This window comes from Syngnathus floridae, chromosome 11, assembly GCF_059516105.1.
Source record: "Syngnathus floridae isolate MCC-2025c chromosome 11, RoL_Sflo_1.0, whole genome shotgun sequence".
NCBI classification, from domain to species: Eukaryota; Metazoa; Chordata; class Actinopteri; order Syngnathiformes; family Syngnathidae; genus Syngnathus; species Syngnathus floridae.
The window spans coordinates 7,216,768-7,242,664 of NC_142423.1; the positions used below are offsets into that span (position 1 = coordinate 7,216,768).

Consider the following 25,897-nt stretch of genomic DNA (forward strand, 5'->3'; position numbering starts at 1 on the left):
GTCACTGAAAAATACAAATATGCGAGTAAATAAAAAAGTAGTAAAACATTAGGTCCATATTTGTATCGAGTTCGAATCGTGTAATAAAGATTTATATGACTAAAAACATTTTTTTATATTTTATTTCACATTGTGTTTAAATATTTTTGAACGTAGAACATTTCCCGACATTTTCGCTAGGTGGCAGTGCAGGCCAACATGTTTGCTTAGTTGTGGACACACAGCTGACTGCGTGACGGCAGCATGGAGGAAGGAAGCTGGGCCATCCCGTTCCGCCTCCTCCCTACACACTGACACCAGGAAAACTTCCCGTAAATGCTTAAGTCAGACCATCAAGACTGTGCAGTGGCTGGAAAGTGTTTCAGACCTTCAAGACTGTGCAGTGACTGTAAAGTGTTTTTTTTTTTTTATGTGTAACGATCCATCTTCATTCCCGTTCGACTCCATTCGAAGTTAAAAGGTGAGTTCCGGACGTCTTTATGGCGACGCAGATTCGTTCTTGAACATTGTTAATTCTGCACACCATAATGACTCGATTAAAAAAAGAGAGCACTCGCATCACTGGTTGCACGTCACACCAACGTTGTTGTTGTAGTATTAGAAGGGCATGTCTGAACATGCCCAGACATGGCGGCTACTTTAGCAAAAAAGCAGCTGTGTTTGTCCAAACAGCATCATCATGGCACCAAAGAGACGGTCTGCCGCTGCTACCAAAGCGGGTGGCAAGAAGGTGAAGGCAGAACCCGAGGCACCGAAGCCGAAGGATGCCTTTACCTCCGCTAAAGAGGCCCTTCTGGCCGCAGGGCCACAAATCAAAGGCAGGAGGAAGGTGGACGAACACTGCTCACTGTCAGGGATTGGAGAGGTAGCAAAGCACGTCATAGCCCAGTCAGTTGTCAGATGCAAACACAATGGAATAACAAATGCTGTCATGTTTCCCTCCAGGTGCACGAAGACTTTGACTGCATGCTCAATCAGACGAATATTGGACACAACAATAATAAGTTCTATGTAATTCAAATCATTAAAGCAGCCAACGCGTACCATGTGTGGAACAGATGGGGCAGAGTGGTAAGTTGTGCTGCTGGATCACACTTGGGCAAAATATTGGGCTTGTTGACATCCGACCCGCCCACAGTGTAAACCAATAAGTCAAATATTAGATGCTTTTATTTTGAAAGTGCTTTTCATGTGCTCACTTAGTACAAGCAAGAGAAGGGATGCAACCTGTTTCTGAAGTGTTGTGACTTTTTATTATTTAGCTACTTTCCTTACTACAGCCACTATTATTGGTATTTTGCCTGTAAAACTGGCATTAGTGTTTAACTTGTAGCCAAGTAATTTCTTAAGCTCTCATAGATCAGAAGTTCCCACGATTTAATAATCACTTTTTTATGGTTGTTTTGCTTCCCTTTATATTTTTGGCAGTGCATTAATTTTAATCTATAAAGTGATAACATCAGATTCCTTTTCATCCAAATTCAGGGCGAGACGGGACAATCCAAACTGAATGTGTTTTCAGATATTGAAGGTGCCATAAAGGACTTTGAAAAAAAGTTTAAGGACAAGACAAAGAACAACTGGAATGATCGTGAGAATTTTGTGTGTCACTCTGGGAAGTACACCTTGATTGAGGTGGATGGAGATCAGGATGCTGAAGTCAAGGTAATGTTATTTAAATGCAAGTTAGGCTGACTATAAACAAGCAAACATGATGACTAGCAACTCCGAAACTGTTTGTCCCATTTGTTAGGTGGACAGTGTGGATGGAAATACTGTCAAAGTCACTAAAAATGTGCTACCTTCCACCCTGGATAAAGCTACACAGGCGCTCATCAAGCTCATTTTCAGCAATGACATGTTCAAAGAGGCGATGGAATGTATGAATTTAGGTGGGTGTGACATGGACGGACAGGTTTGACCACTCTTGTCATTTTCCAAAGTCGATGCATACCTGGGCCACTATGATAAACTTGAAGATCTGACTTTACCTCCCACCTGATCTCAATGTGATGAATTTGTGTATTGAAATAGATATCAAGAAGATGCCATTAGGTAAGCTCAGTAAGCTGCAGATCGCAAAGGGCTTCGAGGTGCTGGAAGAAATTGAAGCAGCCTTGAATCAAAAGAGCAAAAGGCCGCAGCTTGAAGAACTTTCCTCCAAGTTCTTCACAGCGATCCCGCATAACTTTGGTCGCAGCAGACCACCAATCATCGACAACAACGAGATTGTGGACAAGAAGAAAGAGATGCTGATGGTCATTTTTCTATCGTTATTTATCAATTGTTCAGTGGCTCTCCTTCAGACGATTTTCCTCACAAATTACGATCTTCTCAACTAGGTTCTGGCTGATATCGAGCTCGCCCAGACCCTGAAATCAGAGACTGAGAAGGCACAGGAAGAGATGATAGAAGTAGTTCCCCACCCGCTCGACCAGGACTACGAGTCCCTCAAGACCAAGCTTTCTCTGATGGATAAAAGCACAGAAACATTCAAGATAATCGAAACATACTTGAAGCAAACACAGGGCTATCGTAAGCCCAAAATTGTCAATGTATGGGAAGTTGACAGACAGAGCGAGGTAGGAGCTGGGCTTTACTTTGGTCCTTCTCACTAAGCCCCGAAGCTGCAATTAAATTGTTGCATCTTGCAGGGGGAGCGATTTCAGGAGAATGATGCACTGGAGAACCGCCGTCTCCTGTGGCATGGCACGAACATCGCGGTAGTGGCCGCGATACTGAAGAGCGGCCTGAGGATAATGCCCCATTCGGGGGGCCGCGTTGGTCGCGGTATCTATTTTGCATCTGAAAACAGCAAGTCCGCATCTTATGGTGAGGACGAGTAAATGCTTACCCGTCATATCTGAAATCACGGTAACCACAACAAAAATTGCTTCTCGTTCTCATTGCTAGTGTGCACGTCCAAAAACACCGGCGTGATGTTTTTGAGTGAAGTGGCCCTCGGGAGAGAACATACCATCACTGAAGACGACTCGTCATTGAAAAAAGCTCCTAACGGATACGATTCTGTCGTTGCGCGTGGCAACGTGGAACCAGGTATTTGAGTGACAACACAGGTCAATGAATCTCGATACTTTGAAAGATTTTACAAAAATGTACTAATTGCTACAGTCTTGGGGCATCCCTGCGGAAAAATCATTTTGACTAAAAAAAACACTCAAATCAAGCGTTGCTCTAAAACAATGTGTGTTTTCAGATCCCTCTAAAGACACCTTCATCACCCTTGAGGGCAAGAAAGTGGCCGTCCCACAGGGTAAGCCTATCAAGCAGTCTCAGTACGCTGACAGCGGCTTCAGCAACAGTGAATATCTCATCTACAAAGAGAGTCAGTGTCGCCTGCGCTTCTTGCTTGAGCTCAATATGTAAGGAAGACGGGACCACCTTATGCCCGCCTTTGCCTTTTTACTCACAAGTTCTACAGTCCATACATCTAGTTAAGAGTGGGAAAAATTGAACTTTGGTTCACTCAATTTAGAAAATATCAATCTGCATTGCCGCTCGTTTTTTTTTATCCCTTAATGAATATTGAAGGCGTACCTAATGTTATGGCCGGAGTCTTGATAGTCTCCTTGAAGAAGCTCACTTCTGCTTTCTAATGCATCACTTGATATGTGCAATCTGGTTGTGAAGCCTTTGCAAATGCATGTCATGCAATCTTGAAAATGCTTTCAATTCTATACACCTAGAATGTTTTAATTCTTCTGTAATTTTATTGTTCAATATTTAGAGGAAAACATGGTATAAACTGCAATGTTATTACTAATCCTAAAGCACTGTCCATACTTTTAAACTAATCTTGAAAATGCTTTCAATTCTATACACTAGAATGTTTTAATTCTTCTGTAATTATATTGTTCAATATTTAGAGGAAAACATGGTATGAAGTGCAATGTTACTACTAATCCTAAAGCACTGTCCATACTTTTAAACTGCTAAGAAAATGCCCACTAAGTGCTTCTGTAAAGCAAAGCAATATGGAAGTTGGAATATTTTGGGTGGATTTCTTGCCTTGGTTGTGGAACCTACAAAGTTGTATTCCCCAAAATTCATTTAATTTGGAGTTCAAACTGAATTTTATGCTAATGTCCGTACAATAATCCCGAGGGATTTTAACTAGATGCTAATGACGCTATCATGTAGCCGGAAATATGACTAATGACTTGAGAAGCTTGTCAAACGTTTTTGCTGCCCATTACGCTTCTATTTGTCTCATCTGATTTCATCGTCATTTTGACTTAAACTGTTTTAATTTTCTATGCTTTGCCACTTTCTTTACAGTGGTATCAGACCAAAAAAAAAAGAAGTTACAATGCTTATTAAAGCATTATATGGTTAAGTTCTTAAAGTTTTATAATGGCAGCAGTTCAAGGCTGGATTTAATAAATTCACGTGATTATAAATTTCCCATGGGAAACATTGTTTTGTCAACCAGTGTTCCCGAACAGATTGTGTTCTACTTCAGAGGTTCCAGTAGCATCACGCGGTGCTCGTAGAATGACCGTATGCTGTGATGTCATTTGCACTATATGATAGAACCAATAAATTGATGTCCCTTGAACAAACATGTTTAGTTTGTATTCCTCAACTCCTGGATATCAATTGTGTTCGATGCATCGTCAAAGTCAGCAAGCCGTTTTTAACACCTAATGTTGTTTAATAATGGATACATTAACGATTCATGAAAAATTGATCAGATTTTCTCACAGTAGGTTTCGGCCCAAGTCAACGATATACATTTGCAATTCTGGTAATGTGTTGGAAGTCTAGCCTTAATTTGGTGGGAAGTAGGACCCTGGAAAAACCGGACTTGACTGGGGACAGTGGAGTGTGTGTAGGTTTGAGAGGAGGGGGGAGGGCACACACACACACACACATACATACACACGCGCACAATACAATGTGTGACAGTCGGTGCCATACACAGCACGAGTCATGAATGGCAGCCCTACAGGAGCAGGGCAGAGAAGAAGGACGAGATTCACCTCAAATAGAAGATGATGATGACGTAACAGTCATAATAAAGTCGCGTGTTCTGCTGCTGTATGCTTGGAGATACACACTTATGACCTCAAGAGGCTGTCTGGGAGAAATCAACCTGTTGCATTAGGACAAGATGGACCCTCCTCTGGGGTGCAGACCCATTTATGTCTTCACAAGGAATGATAGAGCTTGATTTTTTTTCCATTGGAGCCATGTGGAGTTTCAATCTAGCTACTCAGGAGTCTGATTGAGCTGTTTATGAAGTGAAGAACACAGATGATGGGTGAGTACTTTTCAAAATCATAAATTCTGCTTGAACTTTTAAGGTTGTAGGTCATACCTTTCATGGTCTAGCTTTATAATGCCAAACAATGTATTTTCAATTCCTTGCTTTAGAAAACTGTTTATGGAGGAACCTAATGAGGATTTATTGTTCTGAAAAATGTCAATAGCACTTTGTGACAGAATGGAACAGGGCACATTTACTTGTTCAATTTTTACTTGTTAAGTGGTTGTCTTAAATTACTTTTGTTATTTATTATGACTGCGTGGACACGGATTGTTATCCTTGTGCTGAATAGTATCTATGGATATACTGCTGCAAAACACAACCACAATCTTTGATAGTTTGCGTTGGAGGGTTGGATAAAGATATCGATTTAAATTTCCAAAGAAATTTCCACTTTTTGGTTTTATTTAGACAGTGGCCTAACAACCAGTTTTGGTGGGAAAAAAGCAGTGATGGTTGGTATCCACTGGGTAAAATGCATTACTGCCCCCTGCAGGACTGGAGGTTAGCAAGCTGGCTTGAGACTTCACGATTTCAGAAATACATCCAAACTCATGACTAAAACCCATTTGGTCTCATGTATGACTTTTACCACAGCAGGTTCTAGCTTCCTTTGGACAATGAAGCTTACTAACTCTGTCTCTTGATCTCAGGACATCCAGCCATAAAGACATCTCCGACAGAAACGGATCAAGTTATGGAAGAATAATGGCGGAGAAGTTTATTCCTATGATTTCGTCTGTCTCAAATCAGCCCAATCCAAATTTTTCAACTGTCCCATGGGACCAACATCCAACAGTTCCTTCCGACGTGGGCGTGGTCACGAGCTCCCAGTCGCAGCTCAAAGATCTTTTTGGCTTGTTCTGCATGGTGACGCTGAACCTTATCGCTTTGTTGGCCAATATTGGCGTGATGGTGGCTATCGCTCGCGCCCCACACCTGAAGAGGTTTGCTTTTGTGTGCCACCTTTGCGCTGTGGACCTACTGTGCGCCGTTCTCCTCATGCCCCTGGGGATCATATCCAGCTCTCCCTTTTTCGGAACGGTGGTGTTCACCGTTCTGGAGTGTCGGGTTTACCTTTTCCTCAATGTATTTCTCATCTGTTTATCCATTCTCACTATCACGGCTATCAGCGTTGAACGCTACTTCTACATCGTGCACCCGATGCGATACGAAGTTAAGATGACGATCAATTTAGCCATCGGTGTCATGTTTTTTATCTGGATCAAGTCGGTTGTCTTGGCTTTGTTGACTCTGTTTGGATGGCCGGCATACGGGAACCAAAGCTCCATCGCTGCGGCTCACTGCTCTCTCCATGCAAGCCACAGTCGCCTTAGAGGAACCTTTGCCGTGCTCTACAGTGTTCTCTGTTTCCTGGTTCCTTCGGTGATCATCTTCTCCGTGTACTGCGCCGTGTACAGGGTCGCTCGTTCAGCTGCCCTGCAACAAGTCCCCGCTGTTTCAACGTGGGCCAGCCCAAACCCGGATAAGAATCGGTCCGACTCCATCGGCAGCCGGACCACCATGATTGACACCAACCGCTCTCTGCCCCAGAGACTTTCCCCGGAAAGGGCCTTCAGCGGGGGCAAGGCGGCCATCACCTTAGTGTTCATTGTGGGCCAGTTCTTGATCTGCTGGCTGCCTTACTTCATCTTCCACCTGCAAATGTCTCTGACCGGATCCATGCGCAGCCCAGGAGACTTGGAAGAAGCAGTCAACTGGCTCGCCTTTTCCTCATTTGCAGTCAACCCGTTCTTCTACGGTTTGCTCAACAGGCAGATCAGAGAGGAGCTGGTCAAGTTTCGCCGCTGCTGCCTGACCCACCCGGTGGATTTTGGCGTTAGCAGCCATGAGGGCTCCCTGCAGGAGAACTTCCTACAGTTCATCCAGAGAACCAGCAGCACAGCTGAAACCCGCTCCAGTCCCAGAAGCACTCTGGACCACAGGGTTAAGATCCCAGGGCAAATACCAGAAGATCACACTTAGGATGTCAGTGGAACATTTTTTCTATTATTCTCAAGGCTTCCTTTTGTTGTTTAATTGGAGTACAGTACAACATCCAGGGTGGTCTTTCACATTTGGCCAGGGTACTTTTGCTATAACAAAACTATTTCATGATTGTAATGGAACTTTGTTTTATTATTGAAAAGATTAGTGGAGCATTTACCACTTGGCCTGCTTTTCCACTGCACACTTCCCCACACAGAAAATAAAGCACAAATATACCAGGACCCAAAGACAAAATTGCATTACACCCCAAAAAATACTACAGGGTTTATGACATTATTTATTCACATTTCCACTCAAACGCCATCTGCTGGATGGAACTGCAAGATGTTTGTGAAGTTCAACTATTGTTCTTAGTGATTAGACCTAAGAATTGACTGTAATGGAAAACAACTTGCTTATATTGTCATTGATGTCATTAATTGACCTTTGTGTGTTAATGTTGCCAGGTAATGGTGTAACTTCAATAAATTCGCGCAGTGCAAACACAGCCATCTCCGCAATGTGAGCAGCTCTTGTGAATCTGAGGGACAATACCTCCAAGTTCCTGTGTGCAACAGATATGTTGATAGAGGCTGAATGTCATCCCCCTCGGTCGTCATGGCAATTGAGTGAGCCGATGACTCAAATGGCAACAAGGACCTTTCGGTTGGATGTATGTAGATCCTTGTTGGGGTCTACTTGTTCTGGGTCTGCACCGGTGATGTGCATTCCAGTTCTTTTAACTGAACTGAATCAGTTCACTCAAAAGATTCGTTCAACAAATCATCCCCCCCACACACACTGATCCTTTTTTTTTTTTTTTTTTTTAACTTCAATAACACAGAACTAAGCAATACACCAGACAAAACACAATCAAGTGAACACGTGGTAATGTCGACAACGGAACGAGAGTGAACGAATCACTTCCTAAAGGGATTTGTTCTTTTTTCAGTTCATATGACTTCAACCAGTAGGTGTCGGTAATGCACATTGAAGGTGGTGCTACCTCACCGTAAAACAAAACGAAGAAGAAAATGACGTAACTTCCCGTTCACGAACGAGTCGTAAATTGCATTTCCCGTTTGCCAACTAAACGGATCTGGGCGTGAACGAGTCAGGGAGTGATTTGCATTTCCAGTTCATCGCGAGAACGGATCAGTGAGGGAAAGAATTCTGACTTTCCCGTTCGCGAACGAGCCAATGGGTGGACTGATTTCCTTCCCGTGCATCTACTGATCAGTCAGTGAACGTGTTGCGTCTCCCTTGTTATATGAGTTGGTGTCCCCCAAAATAAATGTCGACATAATGGATTTTTTTCTACCTTTGATTCACACATACACATTCGATATAATAACACCATCAAACAAAATAAATAAATGAATAAATAAGAAAGTGTAGCGAACGATTTGGTGAACAATTCTTTTGAACAAGTCTTTTGAGTGAACCGATTCTAAGGTTCTTAAAACTGGAATGCACATCATTAGTACAAAAGAATGCAGCCGGCCAAGGGCATTTGTGTCAAAATAGCCAACTGGTTAGTGATATGGACTCTTGCCCAGTAAGTACCTGGTTCAAGTCCAGGTGTGAGCATATACTTAACTGTGCTTTTAGAATTGGAACCTTGCTTTGTATGCATATGCAAACAAGTGAAAGTTTTTATGTGTAAGTACATAAAGTGGCCCCATTCCCAAGTTGGCGGAGCAAACCAATAGACATTGGTTTGGACATTGGAAATTGGACATTGGGGGCGGCCCCAAGTACTAGAGCTTGACACCTGTGGCCTTTGACCATGATATTTCCCTAATAAAGTGGCCTGTTATTAGGTACACTTGAAAATGGCGGTGTACCTAATGGAGTGTCCGTATGATTCCCTCATTAAGTGCACCTGCGTGAAAAGTTTTAGCTCCTGCAGAACGTGAAAGGAGCTAAAACTTTTCACGCAGGTGCACTTAACGAGGGACTCTTGGAAAACATGTTGGAATGCGGCCCCGAGGACTAGAGCTTGACACCTGTGACCTTTGACCATAATATTTCCCTAATAAAGCGGCCTATTATTAGGTACACTTGAAAATGGCAGTGTACCTAATGGAGTGTCCGTGTGATTCCCTCGTTAAGTGCACCTGCGTGAAAAGTTTTAGCTCCTGCAGAACGTGAAAGGAGCTAAAACTTTTCACGCAGGTGCACTTAACGAGCGACTCTGGAAAACATGTTGGAATGCTGCCCCGAGGACTAGAGCTTGACACATGTGACCATGATATTTCCACTCCACGAGGTTAAAAAAAAAGAATAAATAAGAAAGTGTAGTGAACGATTCGGTGAACTATTCTTTTGAACAAATATTTTTAATGAACCGATTCAAAAGATTCAAAGTGGAATGCACATTACTAGTACAAAACAGTGCAGACGGCCATATGCTGCCAGGTTGACATAGTCGACAGGATAAGGACATGGGCTCTTGCTCAGTAAGAAATTGGTTCGATCCCAGGTGTGAGAAATTGCATATATGTCCCTTTATTATGCAATTAACCATTTATTTATTGTTATTTTTTTAAACCTCGTGTAGTGTACCTATTGAAGTGTCCATGAGGTGTACCTACACATATTGTCATATAAAGCAGTTAACCAAATGTCTGATTTTTATGTTTTAATTGGTGAATAAAAAAAACAAGGAATAAAACACCAGACAAGTTTTAACATAAATGTTTATTTGAAAATAATAATAATAATAATAAAAGTAAATTTCAAACCAGCAATCTAATGTGAAATTGCAGTAGATATATTGGATCACAATATTTAGGCATATATATGCATACACGTTATTTAAAAACTACTACGCGTGTTATAAAATCAAGATTACCCAAAGAGAACCATAATCTCCCCGTTGTTGCATAACAGCGCATCCCTTCATGCAAAAACGTTAGCCGTTAGCTTGGAGAGAACGCGCTTAATAGAAGTGGTGTTTCAGTGAGCGGTTCATTCTTTCCTTGGCAAATCGTAAATCTATATTCTGGCTTACATAGTTTACGCCAGGAGGGAGACGCAACACGTTCACTGACTGATCCGTTGATGCACGGGAAGGAAGGCAGGCAGTTCACCCATTAACTCGTTCGCGAACGGGAAAGTCAGGATTCGTTTCCTCACTAATCCGTTCACGCGATGAACTGGAAATGCAAATCACTCACTCACTGACTCGTTCACTCACAGTTCCATTCAGTTGGTGAACGGGAAAAGCAATTCACGACTCGTTCATGAACGGGAAGCTACGTCATTTTCTTCTTCGTTTTGTTTTACGGCGAGGTGGCACTAGCTTTAATGCGCATTACTGACACCTACTGGTTGAAGTCATATGAACTGAAAAAAGAACGAATCACTTTCGGAAGTGATTCGTTCACTCTCGTTCACTGAAAAACAAAATTCGTTCTTTTGAACGAACTGTTCACTCACGAGCCAACACTAGTCTGCACGCATGACCGGATCCAGCCTATATGTTCTGAAAGTCTTCATCAACATGTGAAAATGTGCTAAGTATAGGCAGGAAAGGATCAGCGTGTCAATGTGTACAGTGAGCGAGCTATGGTTAATATATAATGGAAATCATTACAGGACGTTGATAATGCTCTTAGAGTGCCAACAAAGTGCTATTTTATGGCCACCAGTGTTTGTATTAGCCTTTCATAAAAGGAAGACAGAATGAATTATGTTCGCAGCAAATAATGTTAAATACAATGCGATTCTTCTTAACCAAGAGCTTCACATTTATGTAACTTTTTTTTGCATTAGGTAATTAGGATAATTGACTGAAATCAAATGCATGCTGAATTTGTGAATTTAACAGCAACATTGTTCCAATTTGGAGGCTAACCTCACGTCATCATCACTCATCTGACTTTTGAGCAAGCAACCAATGTCTGGCCTCCTGTCCATTTAGGATGCAGCATCCTCGCCTCTTTTACAGGAACACTCTGATGAAAAGAAAACAAAAGATGGTTAAAAGGATTTTGACGTCAAGGCTTCAGTCAGGGGCAAAGACACAGTTGAGTTGGAAGAGATCGGAGTCCACACTGCAGCTATGGGCCTCTGTGCCGCCTGCAGCAAAAGTGATTGTGGGGAAGGTACTGGATTATTGCTCTTGGGCTTGCAACTCAAATCTTTCTCACTCACATACGAACTACTTCCTGTCTTGCTCTGATGACGGAGCTGAGCACCACAGGCTGCTTCGAGAGGAACGGATGTCCATACTGCCGGGAAGACTACGAGCAGCTCTTAGTGCAAGGGGACCTTTGTGCAGGCTGGAGGCCTCCCATTTATTTGCAGTCAAAAAAAAAAAAAAGATAGGATTTCATCCATGGATTTCATCCATCCATCCATTAGGCCTTATTAGTAGACAACCAAGTGATTTAACAAAAGCACAACGCCTGAAGAAAAATTCATCTATGATCTCTTATTACTTGAAAAAATCTTTACTTTTTCTAGTTGGAAACCCTAGTGGCTGTTTATCTTATTCCTATCGATTCCAAGAATTCTCCCTTACCAAAAATTCCAAATTTTCTCCATGACAAAACCCACAAGAATTTGGACTTTTTTAGTTTCCCCCCTTTAATTCCCACATTTAGAGACATTTAAACTGTTCCACCTTTAAACTAGTCAGCTTATGCCTACTGACCTTCCCTAACATTCCCCAAGTTTTTATTTAGCTTCTGAGCCTTCACACACAATTTCGCCAGAAATTGCATTCTAGTCTGTTCACTTGTTAGATCTAGTGCACATTGCTGCCCCCAAGTGGACTAAATTATGCATGTGTGAATCCTCAATGGCTGGCGATTCCACTATTGGAAATCAAATACTGCAGCTGGTGAAATTTCTCTTTCATTCTAATATTGTATGTTATTCATACTGAACACGGAACAGGGCTTCAAGGGTAAAGCGGATATGTATCAACATCCAGGCCTCGTTAACCTTACAGTATTGTGTTTGCAACAATTCCCAAGTGTGTCTGACTCTGACTTCCTTTTGTTGAAGAGCGAATACCTCTGTCCATCAAAAGTGAGCCTTATTATCTTTACGAAGGTCACAGCTCTTCTACTTGATATCATTGGATTGTGCATGTGCATGTGCGTTACAAAAAGGTTGCATTTCAAGAGAAAAAAAAATGACTGGAATTACAACCGTCCCTTTATCAAGAATTATCATTAGTTGGGAAACTGCACTGATTATTGTCTTCAAACAAGCATCCATCCATCCATCCATCCATTTGCTAGCTAATTATCGCAAATGTGAGCCATAATGGCCCACTCCCAGTAAAAGGTCGTAAAAGGTTCTTCAAAGACTAATTCGAGAATGGCATAAAGTGAACTGCCGCATTAGCTTGTGTGTTACAGTCATTTGAATGTGCTTGTTAATAATGAGCTAATAATGACAATGACGTCTTGTTGGTGGGGGAAAGCATGTTACTGTTGCCATGGTGAGGGCACGACTGCTCATTTCACACCCGACCCCGATGTACCTTAGGTGAGATTCCAAACGGAAGTCGCTTCGTCTGTAATTTCCATATGTTTATAAATCAAATACACTGCCACTGTCTTTCAAAACAACATGTTAGCCGAGGGAAAATGTCACCTGATTTAACATACTGATAAATCCGTGCATACTGATGTATGTATGACATCCAAGTACAAAGCATCAAACATGCTAGTTTGCATGATTTGACAGTTTGATAACTAAACACGTGAGCCATTACTGGCATCTCCCCGCCCCATCACAGTAAACGTGGTCTAAATTTAGGTGCGGGCTGGCTGCGTGACGTGTATTAGGATCAGGTGGCCTCACTTGGACTCTGAGGGGGCGAGGCCGGCCCACCTTCACTCTCTGCTGATCTATTTGTGTCCATCTCCCTCCTGGCTTGTTGCCTTGCCACAACAGGAATGCTGCCCGTCTAATCAAGTCGGATGGATCCACGGACTCTGATCCCCTTTCCCTGGCCCATTGAAGCCGCCTGGGAACCAGAGCGCCAAATGCTAATGCATACCCAATGCCATTTGCTTCAACATAAAATCCAATAATCAACAATCTGTTAGCTGCCTTCTTTCCCAAGTTCCCATGAGGGTTTCCTATTCTTATGAGCTATTTCTTGTTTGAATACAAGATTCTATTATAGAAAGCACTGACTGATAGCAACAACTGCATGATGGTAGGAGGACAATTAAGACTAAAATGGCCATCCTGGCTATTTGCACCACACTGATGGGGCTCACAAAGAGGCCGCCATTAATGTGGAACACTCCAGCCTGACATTTTTACTCTAATGGGTCTGCATTCTACACAGTAATAAATATTGTGTTAAATTAATACCTCTCCGGCAGTGATGAAGCAAACTGAGCGACACTCTTTTTTTTTTTTTAGCTTTTTAATGAATTTCTTTTGTTTCAAGCTAGCGTTGGAATTCATTAGGTCATGCACACGTACCCAGTGAAGTGGCTGCTGAGTGTACCTCTTAATAATTAGACTGGAAAAAGACATGACAAGCTTCCTGATCCGCACCGCAAATCCGAATTAATTTAACAAGCCGCTGAATACATCTTGAAACATCTTTAACAGTGTCAGTGACGCTGTGATTATTTTTTTATCTTCTCTGCAGTTAAATGTAATTAAGTCACAAAACACAACATTCCACATGCAGGATTGTTTGCTCTTATGTCAGTGTGATGGAAGTTGGTGCCACAGTGCAAACTCTGCCCAGTCGACCTCCCGCAAGCCCATGTGAAATGTGACACAAGCGTGGGCTCTCCTTTAAGGCATAACTTCACCACGGTACATTGTGTGCGTGTGCGTGTGTGTGCGTGCACGGTGGGAGGTCAGGCCTCCAAATTTACCAGGGCGTGCAGCAGCTGTCCACTGGCATGTCAACGGGATCGTCAGCACAGTCCACGCAGGGGTTCACTCCGTGCCTGCAGTGCGCCTTTTCACTCCTCTTCATCATCCAGGACCTGCAGCCCCGAATATGGCGGACCAGTACCAGTACAACGCCAACGATGAAAAGATCGTGAAGGACAGCAACACCAAGGAGATCGATCTTATCAACCGTGACCCGAAGCAGATCAATGAGGACGTGGTGAAGGTTTGTGCCATGCGACGACCCCTCCCTTTCAGTGGAAGGATGATGAAAAATATTTTGTAGAACGTGCATGGACATAAAAATTTGTAGCTAGCAAATCCAGGTTGCTGCACTTGATCAAAATTCCTTAAATAGATCAGGAACTATTCCTGTTGCTTGTTCAGAAAGTCGTGTTTATTTTGGGAATGGTGGAGTATGCGTGTAACTGATATCCCGAGCTATCATGTTTTATTTAGATTCGACAACTGTTTATTCTCTGATTGTTAGGGTTAGGGTTAGGGTTAGGGTTATTTACTTATTTACATTTACCATGAGATTAGATTTTTGTTTTGTTTCTAACTGAATGGGAAGTCTGCAACGTTGAAGCACAAAATAAATATAATTTCAAGCATATTTTATGTATAAGTACACACACACACATTTCTGCATGCGACAATTTTATAACAACATTGTTCTGGAGGGTTTAGGCAATCCCCTCTTCTTCAAAACGCCTTCAGCCCTTGACAAAATGTAAACCAATTCAGCAATTTGTTCCGAGGATGAGCCCAGACGTTTTTCTTTGAACAATCAGCTCGAGCGGAACCTGGCCATTGGTTTGGAAGACAAAGACAAAATGTTTCTAGATGTGTGGGGTGTCTGCTGCCCGCCTGCCTGTCTGAAAAGTTCATTAACATTCTGTTGGAGTCTCAGCTTGGAATGCAGACAGATTTTCCAAGAGCTCAACTGGCAGATTGCAGCGTAACCTTGCCCGCACATGTCATACTGTACTACTGTCCACACTAACACGACCCACTTGGCAATTATAATTACCTCCGTTCATGGACACAGTTGACAACTGAGCGCATTTGAATTGCTAACCAAAACAGCAGCAACAATTAGAAAGCACAATGATATCATACTAGCTTCCTAGTGAGGTTAAAGAAACAAGTCAAAGCCACACTAAGTTTGTCAACCTCACTCAACCTTTTACATACACATATAAATCACATGTGATCTCAGTTCATGAACATTTCAGGACCAATTTGCTGACCTTAATGTCATCAGGTGGAGTTCGAGGACGTCATCGCGGAACCAGATGGCACACACAGCCTGGACGGCGTCTGGAAGCTCAGCTACACCACCTTCACCGTGTCCAAGTACTGGTGCTACCGCATTCTGTCCGCCATCTTCGGCATCCCCGTGGCTCTCATCTGGGGCTTCCTGTTTGCCTTAATCTCCTTCTGCCACATCTGGGCGGTGATGCCCTGCATCAAGAGCTGCCTGATTGAGTCGCAGTGCGTCAGCCGCATTTACTTGCTGTGCATTCAGACCTTCTGCGATCCTTTGTTCGAAGCCCTGGGCAAGATCTTCGGCAGCGTACGCGTGGCACTGCGCAAGGAGGTCTAAAAACTCACGACGCTGCTGGGAAAAGTGCGATCAGACGAGGCCTGCTATCTTTTTCTACACCACGTTGGCGACTATATTTTGTCTACCATTCTCTCATCCCAGAGAGGTCTGTTAGTAGGATTTTGTACAAAAAAAGGTAGCATTATTAGTAGAAAATTTATAAGTTTGCCCCGCCCCCTTTTCATAGAGAGATCTATTATCATGAGATTCAAAAAAATATTTTGCACATAAAATTACAGTTATTAGTAGAAACATTTTAACCACTTTGGCACACTGTCTTGCTGTACTCTGGGTGTTGTAAGGAGATTCTTTTGTAGGATTTTATACAAAACACACAACAAAGTAGAGTTATTAGCAGGAAATGGAATATGTTGTTTTTGAGTTACTGACTTTAAAGAAAATATTACGATAAAAAAATTAGCCCAAAATATAAAACTTAGCTTTTTCATCATGGAGGATTTTCAGTACGGCTGTTGTTCAATGAAAATTTTTTCAGAGACACTCAGCTTTCTTTTTAAGTAAAACGCTTCTAAGTGGACGGCAACTTTTTGTGGAATGCGTTATTATTTCAAAGTGCATCTCTGCAGGCCGGTGACACACACAATCACACACACACACGCACACACACACACACAATCACACACAATCACACACACACACACACAATCACACGTTTTTTTTAACTGGATGCCCAGTGTGCCTTTGCCACAGAAGCCCAGCAACAGCTGTAGGAGGCAACATGCTTCTGTGGCAGCTCTGCCACCCTGGAAGGCCTTATTGTTGATTGGGAGGGCGCGGGAAGGGGGCAATGTTCCCCCCGCCTCCTTCCACAACGTCAATAATTCATATGAGATGGAGTGAAGTACTTATCACTGTTGCGCCCATTGTCGACTTACGTGCATGCAAGCGTGACACGTCTTCTGGATGGAAAAATGTCTTTTACGATGTCATGTGTTAACCTTTGTTGACTTCAGCTAACTGTGATTAAACTTGCTCGAATGCATCATTAAGTGCAAATTAAATCAAATGGATAGTCCGTCATATTTCTTGAAAATGAATTTGTCAAACTCACCACCTCTTTAATGATTAAACACAAACGACATGTAAATATGAGTGGGTTGTGTCTTTTCCCATTTAAACTAGATTGCCTTGTTAATTAATCAGTGCCCCCCCACAAGAGGCTGCTGTTGTGCATCTTTCACATCTTTTTTTATTTACCAAGAATGGAAAAATATCCTGCACACCTGATGATCTTGAATGCATCCTGCATGGCATAGTGGTTGTAAATCATAGTGTTAATATGAAGGGTTGATATGTGTCCGCAGTCACTTAATTTTAGTTGATGCATTTTAGTTAACTTATTGTCCAGTATAAAATTATATTATGGAAAAGAAAGTCTATTATTATGATTAATAATCCATGAATGAGATTTCACCCTCCTTACAACAAAGATAAATAGAAGTCAGGCAGACCGTGCGTAATAATGACCCAACGTTTATGCTTGGGAAATTATGAATTATTTCAGATTGTAAATCATATTTTAGTCAAATGTTGACAAGAACACACACAAAAAATGCCATTTTGTAGAAACAGAGTTGCATATGTTATATAATTTCCTTCATCATTCTTTGCTCCACTAATACTGTTTGTGTACTGTAGTACAACCAACAAAAGCACCAATATATATATATATATATATATATATATATATATATATATATATATATATATATATATATATATATATATATATATATATATATATATATATATATATATATATATATATATATATATATATTTTACCTTGGTCAACTTATTAAGTGTTTTAACCATACAGTGTTTTTTTTTCCAAGGAAAGCAGAGACTTTTTAAGCCCTCTCAAAAACTAAATATAACCACTATTACTGTATATAGCATTAGTTGTAGACAAGACTTGAGTGGACAGACGTAATGTTTACACTACAGGCAAAGCTTGGCGGCAATTGCCTGAGATTTATAATGATTGTTTTATAGAGTGTATAATGTATATACAATGGGTCAATATTTAATGAGACCAGTAAGAGAACTACCCTTTAGGGAATCTCGGGCAGTGCTTTGTTTCTTTTCATTCAGATCACTCCTACTGAACGGTGGCAATAATCAATAAGCAGTGAATGAATGCAGAAAGAATGCAGTTAATTGATCAAGAATGTTCGCAATTGGTAAATAAAGTGCTAACAGAAGCACTTCTTTATCAGTGATTACTCAAGAGTGAATAAAGTGCTGTTGCACATCCCTAAGACATAATATTACATAGTCTCCTCTTTTTGCACTTTATTCTCTTTTAGGAATTTTTAAATGACAGTTTTCACACCTCACATTACAGTGTATAAATATTTGACACTTATGCAATCAACTGCAGATGCAACAAAGTGAACAACATGGCACATGATTACTCACATAAACACATAAACACACGTTTTATGCTCTCAGCTGCACTTTCTTTTACATTGTCTGCACACCAAGCATGTAGTTTACACATGTGCTCACTATTAGATTCATACAAAACTTCAATAATTATTGAAGAATTCCACAGTGTGCACCGCTGTTGCAATATCTTTTTGAAATGCATTCAAACATTTATCAACTGACAAAAAAATAACTATTAAAATTACACACCATTGCAAGCAATAATTTGTCAATTTTGATTTTATGAATCTGATTTATGGAGAAAGTGGGTTGGATCATTTTGAGTTATTCTTCAGAAAATGCTGATAAAGATTTATTTTCTATTTGCTTCAAGGGGTGGGTGAAAATGTGGGAAACAAAAACAAAAATAAAAAATACCTACAAGTAAATGATCTGGTTTGGCACCAGTGGTGTCGAAGCATATTTTAGAGGGGGGAGTCAGTGCCCCTTGTGATCCCCCTGTAGCTCCGCCACTTGTTCTCTGACAGTGTCAATCAAAAGATAGCATTTCAAAATTTGTAAAACAACTCAAATACTATTGCATTGATTGTGCAGGTGTACCTAATATTATGGCTGGTATATGTGTGTATATACATTGTACAAAACATAACAATAAGCAAACAAATGTTGATTGCTTGGCCTATATCCTGAAAATATTCATTGCACTCAAACATTACATTTATTTTCTATTCACAGCGTAAATGGCTGTACTGTGATTAAAATAATTCACATTTCTCTTTCATGAGCGAAAAGAATCTTTTGTTTACTTGCCCGGCTGAGTGCTCACGTGCTGGATGTCTGCGTGATGCTCTTCTGGCTGCCCGTGCTCTTAATGACCAAGGTGGACGAGATGCTCTTGTGACTGCAGTCCAAGTCGCGCTCGCAACGACACCGCGACGACTTGAGGTAGCGCGCCGGGCAGCAGAGAAAGTTCTGCCGCAGGTCATGGAAGAGGTGCCCCGCGAAACACATGTAGATCCACGGGTTGCAGCAGCTGTTGAGGCTGGCCAGCAGCATGGAGATGATGAAGGGCATTACTGTAAGCAAAGGTCACGAGAACCGTCAGATAGAAGGAAAAACATACACCAACTGACAGGCACATAAATTCTACATACTGTGAGGTCAAGTAAGTCATCACATCAATAGTCAAGCTGTCTAGACTACTCAGCGTTCTCTAGTGCGAACTACTATACTAGATAAACAAAGACAAACATTTCCTGCAAGCTCACATTGGAGTTTCCTTAATGGGCAAAAATAAAAAAAATGTCTTCCCAAAAAACATATAAATCAAAACCTGTATTTGTGATTAAAACAATTACAATTGTAGAAATTTAATTACCCAGAATAAGCCATCTATTTTTTTTCTGATATCAGTGGGCGGCCATTTAGCCATGTACCGCCACTTGTCGACTAAAAAGGACATAATGATCCCTGAACATTATAGGACTCATTTGTCTAATTATCTGAAGGTTAGAAAGGTGACCCTGAGAGATTATCCTGTAGTGCAGTGTTAAAAGGGATTAAATCCCCCGTGTTCACTCACAGGCAATCAATTGTGAATGCATACACCTCCAATAATAGCTATGGCCTTGAATTAGATAAAGACAGAACAAGAAGTGGGGAGGATTCCTAAAAACGATACCAAATCTTTGCCAACATAGCATACATCACAGCTTGTACGTGGCGCCATGATGGATGACATTTAAACCGCGTCAATTCTGTTCTCTCACATGTGACATTTTACAAATGTATTCACGATCTCTGTAATTGTCTTGTCACCTGGGCGACTGATCATGTGTTGAGGAACTTGTCTACAGCCCTCCTCCACTGAGTATAAGGTCATGCAAAGTAAGAACTAGATCAGGTTGGAATTGGTAGTAAAGGGAAATGTGCTTTCGGCAGTTTGCAAACATATTTTTAAGGTTGTGTTAAACTTATAATCATATTAATATAATATCTAGTATTGGAGCGCTCGTGTGGATTGGTGGGTGGCGAAGAATGTGCAGGCAAACTGCATGAACTTGTTTTCGTTGAAGTGTTGTGTATAGGCCCAGACAGGGAGTACCGGACGAGAACATCTCAAGGAGCGCTCGTGTGGATTGGTGGGTGGCGAAGAATGTGCAGGCAAACTGCATGAACTTGTTTTCGTTGAAGTGTTGTGTATAGGCCCAGACAGGGAGTACCGGACGAGAACATCTCAAGGTCATTGAGGAACGAGAACGACAGCACGTCTATGTGGCCCGGCTTCGCGGGGAAATCCAACCACCTGACCTCAGCGATAGCGCCGACGCGGGGAGGAGATGGCCGTCGACCAATCATCTCACAATATTTTGCATGCTTTAATATTCATATTGTGTTTCTTTAAAACTGGCCAACCCGGAAGAATGTGTCGTCTTTTGGTGGTCACAAAAACGCACGAGTTTTAGTGTGAGGGACCCGGGACCCAGGCCTGTATTAGTGCGCTTTGTCAGGAATAAACAATTGGTAAATTTGGTCTGATTGATCTACTGGTCTTCTCTTTGACAGAACGAACTCGCAAAATTGTTAGGTGCGCCAGTGTGTGGATTAGGACATAGCAATTTATGTGTTAAGTGTTGATCGCAATTTGGAGTCAGATCAATAACTAAAATCCGTAACCTAACAGTAGGAGAAAAAACCTAGACTGACTGACCGACCAACAGATGCATAAATTATACTTGCTGTGAGGTCTCAAAAGTTGTCACACTTGGGCACTTTTATTGTGACAGGCACTCCACACAGCTAGATGGCAGCGACAAACTTAATAAAGTGAAGTACAATACTGGCGGTAGCTTTTTGCCACTCACTGTTTCAACAACAGACATTTGGGCACAAATGGTGCATGCAGACAGAGTATATAAAAATGATTACATTCATCTTTTTGATCTATAGTAAAAATTGATTAATATTACTTCTTTCAACCTCCAGAGTGTGGAGGGTGAGAGAATATATATATTTTATTTCACTCTTGTTAATTGATTTCACGGGGTGTGATTAATTGCCAGAAATGAGAATGTATCGAGGTGAATCTTTGAGAAAGCCAGGCTGATAGCAATATCCCTCCATTCAAAAGTGGTTTCTCCTAAATGTTTGCTGTTTTCTGGGGTGACATCCTCGATACATTTCAAAGAAAGAAAGCGTATTAAAAATAAACGAGTTGACCTTTAGCGCATCTAAAACTCCTTGGGCTTTCTAGGCACCAAGTGTTGAATGCAAATCAATAGCACAGCTAGGGTGAGTCAGCAGGATCAGCGGGGGAGATTTCTTTTTTTCAGCACCAATATGTTGCAGATTGCCAGTCTGAGTCGGCCGGCGTTCACCTTCCAATGCTTTTCTGTCGCAATCAAAGCCAACCACGTAGGCTAAATGTGAAATCACAGGTGTCAGCTAACGGGAAGGTTTTGTACTGACAATTATTGCCCACTGATCATTTTGGCAAATTCGTAATGCTGATGCATTCTCGGGTTGAAGCCGAGCCAAAGAATAAATGAAGCGATTCACCAGTCTCAACATGACGGTGAGAGGCCATTTTTACCTTCCATTTCAGCACTTAACGATTGGATCGGTGAAAGGGGGATATTGCAAAATGTGACTCAAGTGTCACTTCATGAAATATTACCGAAAAGGATCATGAAGTGCACCGTGTTGTTTGCTACCCGATGCTATTTCAGAGTTGATGAAAAATATTGGGAAGAGAAAATAGAATTGATTAATATGTGCATCTCACGAATTTGAATATTCATTTGTATCATTACTAGCATTGATTTGCAAAGTGTGGTATCAAAACCATGAGCGGTAAGAGTCACTGCTTGTACAGTTCAGTTGTATTTAACTTTTAACTTCAATTCATTTACATTTAATTATAAACTGCTTGTTTTTTTGGGCGGGGTCTTAATTTTTTTTATTTAACTTTTATGTGCAGTAGTGCATTCAAATGAATTGTGGATTTTGTGAAATATTAAAATTCATTATTTTGATTTTGATTATTTTTATAGTAAGAAAATCCAAAATGCACCATCTCAAGAAATGTGGATGTTACATAAGAAATAATAAAAATGTCATATCGGAATGACATTATTTTTTTTAAATGATCTAAAGGATTGAGATTCACCTGAATAGGGTTTGTTCATTGCCGTCTACTGTCTGTCTGAGTTGACATTAGTGTCAGTCTAAATGGATAGTGATCTGCACACAAGCAGCAGGCACTCGGGCCTATCTATGGTACGCAAACACCGGCACGTGGATCAGACAATTATGGTCTTACTGAGAGTTATTCACGTGGACATCAACCTCCATCCTGCAAGCATGTAGACAGAATTAAAAAAAAAAAAAAAAAAAAAGCAGCACATTTTACTAAAGTGGCTATTTTGGTCTGAAGCAAATAAGAGGGTCAAAGGGTGGCATTCACACTGTCACTTGGGAGCTTTCACCCAGAAGCAAGACATATATAAAAGAAAAGAAAGGTTTTCTCCATCAAAGTTTGTTTACTGTCCCCTCGCCATGATACTTCCTGACCCTTTTGTTTCAGTCAAACTCGATTATTCAAGCTCCTGTTTTGACTGGTTTTCTTACGTGGCTTTAGGAAATAGCATTACCAGGAAGAAAAATATCCCCTCTTTGTGGTTAGATGAAAACAAAACATCCAGGCCAAAAAATACAATTGAACATGTTTTGTTGCTCAGCCACACGGGCTGCCTAAATGATTTTTGAAAAGCTCTCGCTTTGACACCTTTCACTTCCACACCATTACTGAAAGCCATAATACCAAACATGCAGGGGGGTCCTACATGTCACCATAAGCTTCATTTTTACTGTTTCATTCCAGGCATTATTTGCACAGACATGAGTAGCATTAGACAGTTTAAGCTATGCAATTATTTTTTTGGAGCATCATCCGTTGACATTGGAACAGCGGTACAAAATTGTTGCCCGGCAAGAAGTTTCAGAAGCGTAAAAGTAAAGTGTATACTGAAGTCACTTCAATTACAATGCAAAGGTCAGATTTTCAGATTCAACTGTACTGGATCTCATTAGGTGGTTATTTTTAACCTAAGTGCCTATTGCTAAACAACAACAGCCTCAAAGTTGCCAATTCATGAATGTCTGTCCACTTGTAGATGAAAGACAAGGGATGAAGAAAATGATGGGGCTGGTTCGTCGGGTGTGGCCCGACCTCGTCCATCCGAGCCATGACTTGTACAGTGATGATCATGCTTTGCAGTTTATTGCTGTTAAATGTCAACGAGGCGCTCCGATGTGGCGCCAGGGGGCAGAGATGAAGCTTGTGGGCGTGCGTGCGGTCGCCCACACTAATTTGATTAATGATTAGCCGTCTGACACTGTGCAGTGTGATAGGCGACGCAGGACTCATGGGAGTCGGGTGCCTTGTGCATTCTAAGAGGAAGACATATTGGAAAATAAAACCAATTTATTCAAATGTGTGCAGTGACAGCCAGACAGATAGAAAGATAAAAGTCTTCCAAGCTTGCCTTTGTAGACCTTGTGACCTAGAGTTGGAGCTGATCAAATCAGGCAAGTGCTCCTACCAAAGTAGCAAGTTTTTGTTGTTCCTTACCTTCATTGATATTCATTCGGTGATATTCAAGTGACATGCATGTGACAATAAATTATCGTCAATCACCACACTCATGACATGCAGTTGAATTACTATGAGCCTGTATAAATCTTATTCAAATTTTCTTGTTTAAAGTGTCTTAGTGCCAAAAGTTGCATAGAAGGAAATGAGATTATGTGCTAAAAGTATTTAGGAGAAGAGAAAGATCCAATTTCACTAAACTGGTCTCGAAACGTAATGTAATTATGAATAATGTGTCTTTGTTCATCAAGCAATTTCTGCGACATATGAAGACATGCAGAACAATTACATGAATGTACTTTCACTCCATAGCAGAAGTTTCATTTAACCTGCCACCTGTTGCTTTTCACACAGCATAATAGCTTAGTGCTCATCTTTTTGGGGGCAGAGGGTCCATGTAGAAGTACATTTGTGAGTCATATCAATTTGTGAGTCAAATCAGACCGGCTCATTATTTCAGCAGCCTATATATGGCTGCCCTCATCCTGTTTTGTTTGGTAACGTGCGCGCGCATGAGATGTCTGTCACCATCCAGACCGAGATATTAAATTATATCAAATTCAATTGCCATGTTACATTTTGTTTGATAGTGTCACGAATGTAAAATATGCGCCTTGGGTTCATCAAAGGTTTGGCAACACTGCGGTTGCTTTTACGCGCAGATTGGAGCGAAAGATAATGAAAGGATATGCGCTCACCCTCACGTGGGGCTGCAGGATCCCACGCAGACCACATCTGCACGGAGAAGAAGGGAGTCCAGCACACGATGTACGCCAACACGATGACAAACGTCATCTTGACGGTGGTCATCTTGGCCTTGGAAATGAGTTTGACGCTGCTCACGCGCGCCAACGCGCTGGTACCTTTACGGCTCTTGGGTGTCAGGCTGATGCATTGCTCCCGCCTGGTCTTCAGCTTAAAGTTCTGCCATATTTTGAAACTGATCAGACCATAGCACACGCTCAGGATTCCCACCGGGATGATGTAGATGGTCAAGCTGATCCACGTGATGTACGCCTTGGCCCCCCACGGCATGATGAAGTCGCCCCAGCAGTCATACACCCCGGAACCGGCCGAACCCACCTCCCTGAGGGAGAAGATGAACATTTGCGGCAGGCTGAGGAGCATGCTGAGGCTCCAGGAGAACACCACGTAAAAGCGGTCCTTCCTCCTGTGCAGGGAGCGCAGAGGCTGGCAGATAGCCAGGCATCTATCCACGGACATGAGCACCAGCATGTAGGTGGAGGCGAACATGCCTACCACCTGCAGGTACTTGACCAGCCTGCACACCAGATCCGGGCCGTAGAAGCGGAAGGTGATTTTCCAGATGAGTTGGGGCAGGACCTGGAATACGGCCACCACCAGATCGGCGATGCTCAAGTGCTTCATGAAGTAGTACATGCGCGACTGGCTGTGCTTGGCGCTGCGAATGGCCGCCAGGACGCACAGGTTGCCGGTGAGCGCCAAGAAGAGAATCAGGGCGAGGACGGCCACTTCCACCTTGGCCACCTCCTCGTTCCTTTTCAAGGGGTTCGTCTGGTTCGGCTCGGAGGACCATGAGTTGTTCACCGGCCACAAGTCACTTTGGTTCAAAAAGCTCTCCATTGGCGCAGTCCGTGCGTCACGACAATTAGGATCCTCCAAACATACTGCTTTAATTACTGCAATTTAGACCCATCGGTCCCAAAATCGGCGTTCAAATCCGCTTCCAAATAACCCTAAGCCAAACCATATACCAAAATAATAATTGGAAAAAAAAAAAAGAACAAGTCACTCGTTATTTAGAGTGAAAACATCACAAGAGAATTCTCAACGTCATTCTCAGGCAAAAATAACGGAGAGAGTGAGGAGAAAAGTGGATAAAAGTAGTGCAAAACAAAAGAGCTGCGGCATCATCGCCGCTAAGACTGGCAATGAGCAGCACTAGAGCAGCACCACAGCATATGTGTGCTGGCTCTTGTGTTTGAGCCAACTACCCGTCCCACCAACAGGCTGCTACATCACAGCCACTAGGGGACGCCGCGCACCAGTTGCACGTTCTTTCAAAGTTACGCCC

The 25,897-nt window shown here is 41.9% G+C and overlaps 4 protein-coding genes across 5 annotated transcripts; 3 read left to right on the plus strand and 1 right to left on the minus strand.

The window, feature by feature from the left end:
* Positions 1–213: 213 nt before the first annotated feature.
* Positions 214–4,583, plus strand: parp3 (poly (ADP-ribose) polymerase family, member 3). Of its 2 annotated transcripts, none has more exons than XM_088390599.1 (10): positions 214–460; positions 655–865; positions 946–1,071; positions 1,486–1,665; positions 1,754–1,892; positions 2,035–2,258; positions 2,343–2,582; positions 2,655–2,832; positions 2,914–3,057; positions 3,218–4,583. In XM_088390599.1, exons 2-10 carry the CDS (start codon positions 680–682, stop codon positions 3,385–3,387), a joined length of 1,587 nt encoding a protein of 528 aa, XP_088246725.1. In that variant the 5' UTR covers positions 214–460; positions 655–679; the 3' UTR covers positions 3,388–4,583. The 2 variants fall into 2 exon arrangements, with proteins under 2 accessions (XP_088246725.1, XP_088246724.1); XM_088390598.1 differs by having other exon boundaries at positions 673–865.
* A 351-nt stretch (positions 4,584–4,934) lies between these two features.
* On the plus strand, positions 4,935–7,800 carry gpr61l (G protein-coupled receptor 61-like). The gene is made up of 2 exons (XM_088389966.1): positions 4,935–5,284; positions 5,944–7,800. The coding sequence occupies exon 2, from the start codon at positions 5,999–6,001 to the stop codon at positions 7,274–7,276; it is 1,278 nt and encodes a 425-aa protein (XP_088246092.1). The 5' UTR covers positions 4,935–5,284; positions 5,944–5,998; the 3' UTR covers positions 7,277–7,800.
* Positions 7,801–14,261: 6,461 nt separating this feature from the next.
* cav3 (caveolin 3) lies at positions 14,262–16,889 on the plus strand. Its single transcript, XM_088389702.1, has 2 exons — positions 14,262–14,393; positions 15,435–16,889. The coding sequence occupies exons 1-2, from the start codon at positions 14,277–14,279 to the stop codon at positions 15,774–15,776; spliced, it is 459 nt and encodes a 152-aa protein (XP_088245828.1). The 5' UTR covers positions 14,262–14,276; the 3' UTR covers positions 15,777–16,889.
* Positions 16,890–18,077: 1,188 nt separating this feature from the next.
* On the minus strand, positions 18,078–25,831 carry oxtra (oxytocin receptor a). Its single transcript, XM_088390271.1, has 2 exons — positions 24,540–25,831; positions 18,078–19,264 (listed from the first exon to the last, which is right to left on the minus strand). Exons 1-2 carry the CDS (start codon positions 25,444–25,446, stop codon positions 19,011–19,013), a joined length of 1,161 nt encoding a protein of 386 aa, XP_088246397.1. The 5' UTR covers positions 25,447–25,831; the 3' UTR covers positions 18,078–19,010.
* Between the last annotated feature and the right edge of the window lie 66 nt (positions 25,832–25,897).

Bases quoted from the DNA above. Each gene is read 5' to 3' on its own strand.
- parp3 (XM_088390599.1), top strand. From the start codon at position 680: ATGGCACCAAAGAGACGGTCTGCCGCTGCTACCAAAGCGGGTGGCAAG. The intron at 1,893-2,034 runs GTGGGTGTGACA...GTATTGAAATAG, and splicing joins GATGGAATGTATGAATTTAG to ATATCAAGAAGATGCCATTA. The intron at 2,833-2,913 runs GTGAGGACGAGT...TCTCATTGCTAG, and splicing joins CAGCAAGTCCGCATCTTATG to TGTGCACGTCCAAAAACACC.
- gpr61l (XM_088389966.1), top strand. From the start codon at position 5,999: ATGGCGGAGAAGTTTATTCCTATGATTTCGTCTGTCTCAAATCAGCCC.
- cav3 (XM_088389702.1), top strand. From the start codon at position 14,277: ATGGCGGACCAGTACCAGTACAACGCCAACGATGAAAAGATCGTGAAG. The intron at 14,394-15,434 runs GTTTGTGCCATG...TAATGTCATCAG, and splicing joins TCAATGAGGACGTGGTGAAG to GTGGAGTTCGAGGACGTCAT.
- oxtra (XM_088390271.1), bottom strand. From the start codon at position 25,446: ATGGAGAGCTTTTTGAACCAAAGTGACTTGTGGCCGGTGAACAACTCA. The intron at 19,265-24,539 runs GTGAGCGCATAT...CTTTGCTTACAG, and splicing joins TCCTGCAGCCCCACGTGAGG to TAATGCCCTTCATCATCTCC.